The sequence below is a fragment of the Choristoneura fumiferana genome, chromosome 17, assembly GCF_025370935.1.
Source record: "Choristoneura fumiferana chromosome 17, NRCan_CFum_1, whole genome shotgun sequence".
Lineage (NCBI taxonomy): Eukaryota > Metazoa > Arthropoda > Insecta > Lepidoptera > Tortricidae > Choristoneura > Choristoneura fumiferana.
The window spans coordinates 1,853,792-1,865,699 of record NC_133488.1 but is presented as its reverse complement, the minus strand read 5'-3'; the positions used below and the strand labels follow the sequence as shown (position 1 = coordinate 1,865,699).

The window sequence follows — 11,908 nt, the reverse complement described above, 5'->3', positions numbered from 1 at the left end:
GTGTGGTTTTATTTCTGCCCCGAACTATTTAGGTTTGCAGCCAATTATATTACGATTACAGTATGTTATCCTTAAGGATAAAACTAACTGTGGCATAAACTGAAATACCTACATCGTGATTCATAAATACCTTCCAACAACGTTTCCTTCTAAAATTGGAGTTAAATAACAAACTTGTGAACGTTTTGTAGTGACGTAATTAAAGGTTCAGTTTTGTACAGTCAGCGTCATATAGTACGTAGCAGTCAAGATCACCAAATACTTGGAAACATCCAAATAGTCGTTAACATTGACCCAATCAAGGCGATCAAATTGCTCAGGACATCCATCGCGTACAAATAAATCGGAGCACGCACATCACCACTGGTAGCGTAGCAGCCATAATATCCAAAAGTATGGGACACACTAGAAAACTGAGCTTTATATAAAAGGTTTAAGGTTTAATCTCGTGTTGAGTGCGAATTAACACGTCAGATTCTACTTTTTGTTTTTGACAATCACCGAAAAGAGTACCAACTTGTCAGTGATCGTTCCGTCTCTTTCATTTGGAGCCTGACGGCTTTTTTCACATTTTTATTTACATTGTCAGAATTCCGGATTAACGGATTTCCTTTTAATATGGCTTGAATTGGCCAGTATAATTACATTATAAAAGAGTTTTGACAATGAAAAAGGTAATGACATGTGCATTTTGCACCAAGAGACTGAAAATGGAACACCATTCACATTATATTAAAGAGGACTAGCTAACTGGATCATTGGACCTTACACGGTATGTAATAAAGTCAAGTTTCCTGCGGTGTCCCATACTTTTGGATACTTTGGCTGCTACGGTATAATGTCGGCTTGAATGTTATAAAATATTTGGCGACGTGCGTGCTCCACTATATTTGTACACGATGGATTTCTCGAACAATTTGACCGCTTTGACTGATTCACTGGTAATGACCATTTTGTATGTTTCCAAGTATTTGGTGATCTTGACTGCTACGTACTATATGACGCTGACTGTAGCATTTAAGCTCGGCCTTTTGTTCTTCTTTGTGAAAAATACCTACAGCTGGATGGACTTGCAAAATAAATTGCTCAAAAATTTACAATCGAGTCGTCACTCCGACCTCTTGGATCGCACTACTCAACTCCTGGCGCAGCTCTTCCTTCGGAGTTCAGTCCCCAGACATAACATCTGTTTGGAGAAAGATATCTACTGTATCCTCACTGTCTCACACAATACTAGTAAATAAAGTCAAAGTCAAAGATTTATTTTTTCAAAAAGCAGGTTACATGGTTAACAGGACACGAAACTACGGAAGCTGTACCAGTTGCGTGTGTACGACCTCAATCGAAGGATAATTTTGTGTAACGAAACCATAAGTGTGAAAATGAACCCAAATAGATACAATACTAGAAAGCTCCATCCTACACCCATCTTAGCTTGTTCTAAGGTCTGCCGTAGTGGCGTGGATTCATCGGTAGCTTCTCCATATGATGGTAATGAAGAGTCTAGCGTCTGTGATGCGATAGAGAATGATGGTGAGGCGGCACAGCATCCAGATGCCCAGGCGGAGCCTGTTGGCAACAGAATCACAACCAGAGTTCGTGTTACTTATGGACTAGAGCGGTAAGTGAAACAAAGTTCTACAGTTGTATTCGCTCGTTCACTAAACGGAATGCTCTTAACTAGTCACCACACCGCATTATCAGCCGTAGGATACTGTTGGACATAGGACTCCCCCATATACCTCCAGTTGCTTTGGTTGCGGCCTGCGTCCACCGTGAACCCGCGGCTTTAACCAGGTCATCCGTCCATCTCGTTGGTGGACACTGCGCCGCGCTTGCCGATCCGCGTTCTCCGTTTGAGAAATTTCGGCCTCAACGGCTATCTGTTCTCCGTGCTATGTGGCCTGCACATTGCCACTTTAACGATTCTAATTCTAAAGCTAATTCGTTTGGCTATGTCCCGATTAGACTTAAATTAGTGGGACACTACATAGTAGGCAAAAGTAATATCGAATAACCTAATCAACAAAAAGTTCGAAAATCCCCGACTTCGTCACTTCAAAGTTTAATATCTCAAAAACGCCTAAACCAATTTTGATGAAACATATCTCAGAACCATCGCTAGAAAACTTGATTTCAAATGAAAAAACCGCATTCAAGTTTAAGAGCTACGATGCCACAGACAGACACACATAGAGGTCAAACTTATAACACCCCTCTTTTTCCGTCGGGGGTTAAAAACTCAGAGTGCGAGTCCGAATTTGATCTGACAACCCTCCGTGCCCGGGAATAACCATGATGCGTCACCCGATGATGTACTTACCGAAAATTGTATCAAATTGATAAGCTACTTTTGCCTGATAAAGATAACGTACAACTACATACGGTACGCCAATCGAATTACACAAATTAAGCACCTAATACCTAGGGTTATTGTGATTGTGTCATTTATTTTCGTGGAATTACTTTCCCAATTTGCAAATATAATTCGCTCACTCGGTATCGTGGCCGCTGCAGAGTGGCGGAAACATAGAGGTAGTTTTAGTAAAAAAAAAACATCAAGTAACAAAAGTGTCATTAAAACTAGAAAAACTCTGCTTCCTAAATATACCTGTTTTAGGATAATAGTAAAGTGATCAAGTCCCCGAGGGTACTCATTAGAAATTTACTGTGATCAGGCGTGGCGATGTAACAAGATTCCCGCCGGACCGGATGCTTAATTTTTCTACGTGACGTTAGTGATGGATGACAGTGTAGTAACTGTGAAGTGCTCCATCCAGACACTCTCTTTCTCTCATTCCCCGACTTGCCTAGTGAAAATATTTACTCCACGCTACTGTTGTTTACAGTTCTCTAATTTGCCAAAATATAAATAATAATAAAATTTTCCCAAATAATTAATTTTCCAACCGTTTCATATGGACGAACAATTTTTTTTGAACTGTAAATATTTCAGGATTGTTATATAAAACTTTTACAGGATATTCTTGAAATTTAACCTGAATACTTTCAGAAGTAAAATATTTTGGTCCATATGAAACAGATACCTACTTGGATACTTGGATAAAGAATCATTGGGAAAAATACTCTCGAAAAAAAGCGAAAAAACCAAGAAAGCCGCAAAAGCCGTTGTTAACTTACATATTATGTACCCGAAGTCAGTGCAAAAATGAAGTCTGTAAAAAAACTGTTATGTTGTTTGATACCGGCAAAGTCGAAAGGTATTATAAAAATTGAAACAAAAAAACGGTACAACTACGAGGCTCCGGGGAGCTCACTGTTCATGTACAAAGAAGACGAAGCTACTGCTTCACCGTATGAAAAAGAATGGTACATATGCGAGGCTCCGAGGAGGACCTCACTGTTCATGTTCACGTCCATAGAAGAAGCAGCTTCTCCAGCTGCTTCACCCTATGATGATCTTAGTTCGTGTAGCTCTCATGAGGTAGAAGATGGAACAGACGACGAAGCTCGCGTAGGATTCGATCCAGTCAGTGTTAGCACTCGTGCACGGTACACTTATGCACTGGATAAGTAAGTAAGTTTTTCTAAGACTACTATACTTTTATTAACTGTCTGCGTACCTACTTTTTAAAGTTTTTATCAGGTTCCCAAAGTAGTTTTTTTATATATATTAAAATGATTTTTATTTGTAATTACTTAAGTATATATTTTGTTTTGTTATGAAAATAAAAAGTGTTTTGCCAAGTTTCTTGCGGCGAATTATTCTTGGCAATGATAGTCTTTGCGAAAGCCCTGGTAGTACAAAAAAACCGGCCAAGAGCGTGTCGGACACGCCCAAAATAGGGTTCCGTAGCCATTACGAAAAAATTAAGTAATATTTTTCTAAGGATTTCGTATTTTGTACGGAATATTCCAAGTTTAGATATATTTTATACCTTAGGCTGCTCTTTACTCTTAAACTACTAATAATTCTCAAGCAAACTTAGCCGTTATAGCTCGATTTTAATGAAAATTTGCACTTTAAAGTTGAGTATTTTGCAAACAAATCACTGAATCGAAAAATCGTTTTAGCAACCCCCTAATGATTTTAAAAGACCTATCCAACGATACCCCACACTACAAGGTTGAATGAGAAAAAAAATCACCCCCACTTTACGTCTATGGGAGGTACACTAAAAAAAATTTTTTTTAATTTTTTTATTGTACCATTTTGTCGGCATAGTTTACATACATATTCGTGCAAAATTACAGCTTTCTAGCATTGACAGTCCCTGAGCAAAGCCGCGGACGGATGGACAGACAGACAGACAGACATGGCGAAACTATAAGGGTTTCGTTTTTGCCATTTTGGCTCCGGAACCCTAAAAAGTGACACGTAAAAAGCCCTTTTTGGCCCACGTGTATTTGCAGAATAAAAGTGTTGATTTTTGATTTTTATTACACAGTCTTCTAATCCCGCAAAAATGTTATCGTTTGATAAGCCAACATTAAGTGATATGATAATGAACATAATTTTATGCATAATGTGACAATCGAATTATTAACGTTATTCACATAGTTAATATCGCATTTTTTTATTTTTACAACCTAAAGTGTTAAACATACATGCCACTGCATACATTATGGCAGAAAACACTAAACAAAAATCAGTAAAATCACTTTGCTCTTGTAAGACGAAAAAACTGATTGAAAAAGAGGATTTTAAAATACAATCGTGTAGGCTTTGTGAGTGCAAAGTGTCAGAGATATCGAAAGAGGCATGGATCGCAGATGGGGCTACTGCTTCACCGTTTTGTGATCTAGATTTGTGTAGCTTTCATGAAATGGAAGATGAATCAGATGACGAAGTTCGTATAGAATTTGAGCAAGTCAGTGTTAGGACGAGGGGGCGGTACACGTATGGATTAGAAGCGTAAGTTTTAAACTATTGCTACCTGTACAGTCATTAGCCCCAATATCTGACACAACAAGCGTGCATAAATATCTGATACGACTCTATTTCTAGGGTCGGTAGGACGTGTCAGATATTTATGGTCGCTCCGCTGTGGCAGGTAGGTACTGTACATGTACATACATAAGTTACAAAACCAGCACTGGTAGATAGCAAATTATTTCCTAAGTTTAACAGACGAAATGAAAAGCAAAAACTAGTTGCTGATGAAAACAAATAATATTAATAACAGCTGTTGCACACGTCTCCGTTTGCGTTTCGATTATCGCGCGCCCGCGAAAACTATACAATGTTCCAGGATTAAACTATCCTAACTATATCCTTCTTTGGATCTCAAACTACGCCATACCTCAACACGTTCATTCAGGCGTGGTTGCAGCCTGAAATTTTGGAGGGGGTCACTAATAATACATCGCGGCTAGGGGCAAAAATTGCTTTTTATTTTGTACGTTTTAGAAGATTTTCAATTTCACGTGTACGATTTTGGGGGGTGTCATGTCCCCTGTGACAATTAGGACCGCACCTGCGTTCACTTATGATAACGTTGTAGAAATTCGACCAACGAGATTGACGGATTACCTGGTTAAAGTCGCGGGTTCACGATGGGTACCGGCCGCTTCAACCGAAGCAACTTTAGGAGGTCTATTGGGGAGGCCTATGTCCAACAATGGACGTCCTACGGCTGATTTGATGATGATGAAGTAAAAATTAAATTTTCAAAATATGACTTTCAGATTTGAAAAGAACGCCATGATCATATTCGCCCAGTCGGAGGAAAGAGAACAGCAAGTGAACGATAGGATCGCAATGCTCAAATCCCGGTTCGGGGAGTTTCGCTTTGAAACCGACGTGCACGTGGACCAGAGTGTAGAAGAGATGAAGAGCGCACTGGAGGAATGTAAGTTGTCAATGTGTAGACTTTTGATTTCCAGGCCACCATAGAACCTCGCTGCAATGAGCCATTTGACGTACGTAATACGATAAACATCATATTACCCGTAGAACGTCCTGCGAGTTGTCTTGTGAGTTGGCCTGAAAATGAACATGGACAAGACGAAAGTCATGTCTAATGTCCATGTTGTGCCAGCTCCCGTAATAGTCGGAGAATCTGCGCGCGAAGTTGTTGACGACTATTTATACCTGGGATAAACGGTCCAGTTATGTAGGTCCAACTTCAAGAGATCACTCGTCGAATCCAACTCGGCGGGGCAGCGTTCGGGAAGCTTCGCAGTGTCTTTTCGTCCAAATTAACTCAGTGATTGAATTAAAAAGTCTTAGACCGCAGTGTGTGTTGCCAGTGTGTCACTCAGAGGGCTATGGAGAGGTCTATACTCGGGGTTTCTCTGCGAGATAGAATCAGAAATGATGATATCCGCAGTAGATCTAAGGTTACCGACATAGCCCGAAGAATTGCGAAACTGAAGTGAAGTGATGTGGCAGTGGGCGGGGCACATTGCTCGCAGGACTGATGGCCGATGGTGGCAGAAGGTTCTCGAATGGCGTCCGCGGACCGGGAGACGAGCTGTCGGTAGGCCTCCAACAAGATGGAGCGACGACCTGGTTAAAAGATCACGGGATTGCTTTGGATGCGGAAAATATAAGACCGGTCTGAGTCTGAAGAGCATTGGGGGAGGCCTATGTCCAGCAGTAGCATAGGTTTCGGCTAACATGATGAGAAAGTGACATCTGTTGTGATATAATAGTATTTCATGCAACTGTATCGTAATAGGGGTCCTTAAAACACGAGTGTTTTAAGGCCTAATTACGTACAGTTGCATACAATATTTTATCTATATCCATATATTAAATCCTCTATCATGTGTTCCGCGAACCATTGAGAATGACCTGCATTAACGAGAACTAGGTAGGTATGTCTGCCCCACGAGCTGCGCCCGCGACGACCTGCTGCTGCACGTGGTCGCGGCGCCCCCCCCCCCCCCCGTGCTGTAATGATGTATGAAATCTCATAACGATACAGATTTCTGTATCGTAATGACCATTACGATACAGCCGTGTTCATAATAGAATCCAATGTCGTAATGCTGGTCATTACCTATGGTTTTTGAACGCATAATTGAGGATTTACTATATGGGTATAGATAAACAAATTAAAAGCACAGTTTAACAGGTTATAATTCGGCGGGCAGTTTTCAGTAGAGACCTCAGCGCGGTGGGCGCGGTGGCAGTGGTGGTGCTCGCGCGGGCGGGGGAGGCGGGGCTGGTGGCGGCGCGGGCGCAGCGCTGCCACGAGTCCGCGCTGCTCCGCTGGCTCACGGACGACCAGCCCGCCGCACTCAGGGGGAAACCTAAGATATATATCACTGAGGTAACAATGAAAACATGCTACTTCTTACTAATATTTGGCATGTATGTAGTCGATTCGAGGGTAGGCGAGGGTAGGTAATTTCCGCCGCAGCAGCGCGCCACCAGCACCAGCGCTGCATACCCTGAGTGCCTACTCCGAAGTTTGAAAATCGAAGTTCGTATCGTACCGTCCCTCTCGCTCTGTACTATTTAATACGAGAGCGAGAGGGACTGTACGATACGAACTTCGAGTTTCGAGTTTCGTAGTAGCCTTGCTGCTGCTGCCTTATACTAACCCATTAACGCCCAAAATAAAATTGGCAGTATTTTATTGGTGTTTGTGTTATTTATTAATTTTTGAATATTAATTTTGACAGACAAATGTGATTCCGTCTTTGTTTGTTTTTGAGCAGAGTGGCGCAGTGGAAGCGTGCTGGGCCCATAACCTATTAAAAGTCGTTGGTTGGCGGTTAGGCATAGACTAATTTATTTTTCTTAATACAAAGACAATAGACATATCTTAGACATATACATAGTTTCACCTAGTAGGATAATAGATGGCGCTACGTTGATTAAATTAACATGTATTTTGATAACTTTCCAACAGTTTTGTTCAAATAGACGGAGACGGCATCACATTTATCCGTCAGTTAAAATTAACCACTGGGTGGTGAAACAGCCATTAAAAGTAACAAAATTAAACATTTATAAAGAAAAAATTAAGGTTATTATTTTTGGAATTTTAGATTTTATGGCACGTGCAACGACGCATACGCATATACGAAGCGAAATTGTGCAAAGCAGCCGTTCGACTCTATCTATTACTTACCAATAAACGCAATTAAAACAATAAAATAACTGACAAATCGCCTTAACCGCCTTTCGAGCAGCTTTACCTTATAAATGTGAAAGTGTGTCTGTCTGTTTGTTTACCTCTTCACGCTTAAACCACTGACTAGTTTTTATCCTAAAAAAATGCGTACCTAGTTCGCGCGGGACAGCGATAAACGAATTCTTGGCAAACGAAGTCGCGGGCATAAGTATTATAAATGAGATTAGAAAGTTATTCTGTCTGTTACGTGAAGTTTACAAAAATTTATTAATTCTTCCTCTTGATTAATTTTCAAAATATTATGAGTAAATATAACATTAAACTCAAATATTTTCAGGCGAATCGGACGGGTGTGACAGCAGACACCGGCTGCTACTCCCTGCCTCTGAACAAGTACCACGACCTGGACGTGCTCGGGATCCACATTCCTGTGCTCATAGACGGAGAATCGTATGTTGTAGAGATAAACGTTCTAGTGCTAAGGTAGGCTACTCCGAAACTCGAAACTCGAAGTTCGTGCGGTCCCTCTGACACTTATACTGTTTAATATGAGAGCGAGAGGGACAGCATGACACGAACTTCGAATTTCGAGTTTCGTAGTAGCCCTGCTGTATCATGATAAGTTTCAATAGAGCAGAGACCCGCCTCAAGCAACGTTGCGCACGAGTATTAGATGACATGAAACACACGGCGCGCCAAGCCGTGCGCCCGCGAGACTTGGCGGAGGCGCTTACTGTCCCAGTACTTGGCATCTGTAATTTTATGTCATTGATGATGATGTCCTCCATGTCATGTCCGACAAAGGTGAACATTTATGCTACATTTACACCCTCGCCGAGGGGGATTCGATTTGTAGCATTCGAACATGGCGGATGTAGACAATATCTAAGTTTGCTATTTCTGTTTCTTTGGCTAGTTGAAGTATAATTTTGATAGTGTTTTATGCGGCGATTAACCTTAACAGTGAACAGTGGTCACAAAATTCTATATTGCTCTCGTGTCTGACATTTTTTAATGCGCAAGTTGTCTCAACGTGGTTTCTGGAATTTTACTATCAAGTTGCAAAAACTACAATCACCGTACAACGTCCCTCTCAAAGAGAGTTTACTTTGACACTGGCGAAATTGTCCTATTAATTAGGACAGAAAAGCCATATTTTAAAAGAGAAGAAGGACCCTTGCCGAGGCTTGCCAAGCGTCTACCAACTCCAAGCCTATAGGTACAAACGCTTGAATGCGATTTGCACGCTTGTAAGCTCGTCAGTGTATTTCGAGTTTCGTAGTAGCCCTGCTGTGTGGAAAAACCGACACCGGCCTGGATCTCGCAAGCTTATCTAAACGGGCCGTTTACACGCTTGTGCTGGTGAGTGCTTGCCGAAATGCCGAAGCTTGGCAAGGGTGTAAATGCAGCATGCTTGTTTACTTTATACCCGAACATGGCTGCCAAAGCCAAACTTTGTTTTAAAGATCCTAAGTATTACAGGGTGCGATCCTATCTTATGTCATTGTCTTGTAAAGGTGCATCTATTTCGCATTATCGCATGTTGAGTAGGTACTAGAGCCGAGCAAACTTTGTATGATTTAAGCCCAATACACACAGACGACGGGTGCGGGTCGTGCGCAAGCCCGCGACGGGCGGTATGACGGCGGTATGACGGGGTATATGGACGTACGACCCGACCCGCGCCCGACCCGCGCCAGTACAGTCAGCAAAAAAAGCTTGTATTTAAAATGTTTTTTTTACCAAAAACTTACTTTTCTCTGCAGTCATCCATTGAAAATCCTCTGCGAGCAGCTTGGCAGTGCAGACTTCCTTGATGCAGTGTACACAGCGGCGCACTCGGCCGAGATCACCTTCCCCGAGCTGAAAGACCACCCCATACAAGTCACCAGCACGCTGCAAATGCAGCTCCGACTTGAGAAGGCTTCATGAAACTAAATAAGACTTCATCATCATCATCATCAGCCGGAAGACGTCCGCTGATGAACAAAGGCCTCCCCCTTAGACCGCCACAATGAACGACAACTCGCCACTTGCATCCACCTGTTTCCCGCAACTCTCACGCCTCGTCTTCCGGTTCGTGGTCGCCACTCGAGAACTTAGACTATAAATAAGACTTGGTGGGGGCGTTTGTCACGTGAATGAAAAGTGATTACCTATTTGCAGCTCACGTGATATCATTATCATCATCTCAGCCGTAGGACGTCCACTGTTGGACATAGGCCTCCTCCATAGACCTCCAGTTGCTTTGGTTGGAAGCTGCCTGCACCCACCGTAACCCGCGGCTTTAACCAGGTCATCCATCCATCTCGTTGGTGGAAGTACTACGGTGCGCTGTGCTTTTATAAGTGATACCCATGTGATATTTACATATTATTGTATTATCCTCTTCCCAGCCTATATACGTCCCACTGCTGGGCACAGGCCTCCTCTCAGAACAAGAGGGCTTGGGCCATAGTTCCCACGCGGGCCCAGTGCAGATTGGGAACTTCGCACGCACCATTGAATCGCTTCGCAGGTTAGTGCAGGTTTCCTCACGATGTTTTCCTTCACCGCAAAGCTCGTGGCAAATATCAAATGTAATTCCGCACATGAATTTCGAAAAACTCAGATTATTGTATTATAACGCCAATAAAAAAAATATGCTTTTTTTGTATGTTTTATTTATGATGTCTCCATTGTTTCTGTTTTTAGGGTTCCGTACCTCAAAAAGGAACAACCTTTATAAGATTAGTTTGTTGACCGTGAGTCTCTCCGTTGGTCTGTTAAATCTCTTCTCAGGAGCGGATAGAGGTATCAATCTGAATTTTATATTACATACTCGAGTCTGTTATCCCTTGTGACTTTTCCATTGTGACACGAAAATTAATCATACATTTGTATGGATAATTTTCGTGTCACAAATGGAAAAGGTTAATGGAAATTAAAACTACCTGCTAATGCAACTTTAACGGTGTGCAGCTTTTTGGTCTTCACCCATAACGGTAACTATACCTATTCAAAATAAGATTTAGGTACTTATATCGTTAATTATTTATATAATTGTTATATATTTTTCTTATTTTTTTTTCATTATTGTTTTTAATACTTAAGTTAATTTACACAATAAAAATTTAATAATAATAATTAAAAACTAATATAAATCTAAGAAAGAGTTCCTTGGCACCAGGGCCCCACGGACCGAGCGTGTCGACGCTGAACGAAGGTAACGAAGTTGTGTCCGGCGTCAAGACCGCTGTATTTGCGCTTATTATTCATATTATATTGTATTAGTTGACAATTATGTTCGGTCCTGGCTCGGGTCCTGATCGCTGTAGGGTCACAGTTCTACCTAACACTCCTCCTCGCTTCGCTCATCGTCGTACCTAACGGAGTCCTTCCTTAAATACATCATTTTGCACCATCGAAAATTTTCCAAGTCCCTGCTCGTCAATAATGCGGGTAAATAACACTTATGATTAAGAAATATATGAAAACAAATATATACACGATACAGGGCGGAAATGTAGTCAACCTTATGGGCACTCTTCCGCAGGGACAAGATTTGGGGGAATTGTATATATAGTTAAGTTATTTTTAGAATAGTTTAGTATAAGTACAGTCACCAGCACCAATATCTGACAAAACAAGCGTGCATAAATATCTGATACGACTCTATTTCTAGGGCTGGAAGGACGTGTCAGATATTTTTGCACGCTCCGCTGTGGCAGATATTAATGCTGGTGACTGTACTTCAATTGTACCTTTTCTATAATGCGTTTGTTTAAATAATATTAAAGATATTAACAAAGTTATGAATATTGGCGTTATGAATTAGAATGATTAGGAGTTTCGATCGTTAGTATAAGAAAATATAT

At 41.4% G+C, this 11,908-nt stretch overlaps 1 protein-coding gene across 3 annotated transcripts; it reads left to right on the top strand.

Moving 5' to 3' along the window:
- The first annotated feature begins 2,528 nt into the window (after positions 1-2,528).
- LOC141436839 (uncharacterized) lies at positions 2,529-10,685 on the top strand. 3 transcript variants are annotated; one of them, XM_074099916.1, is made up of 5 exons: positions 2,529-3,534; positions 5,650-5,813; positions 7,063-7,241; positions 8,389-8,501; positions 9,818-10,685. In XM_074099916.1, the coding sequence occupies exons 1-5, from the start codon at positions 3,170-3,172 to the stop codon at positions 9,981-9,983; spliced, it is 987 nt and encodes a 328-aa protein (XP_073956017.1). In that variant the 5' UTR covers positions 2,529-3,169; the 3' UTR covers positions 9,984-10,685. The 3 variants fall into 3 exon arrangements, with proteins under 3 accessions (XP_073956017.1, XP_073956019.1, XP_073956018.1); XM_074099918.1 differs by having other exon boundaries at positions 3,421-3,538; XM_074099917.1 differs by lacking the exon at positions 2,529-3,534 and adding an exon at positions 4,424-4,876.
- The last annotated feature ends 1,223 nt before the right edge of the window (positions 10,686-11,908 follow it).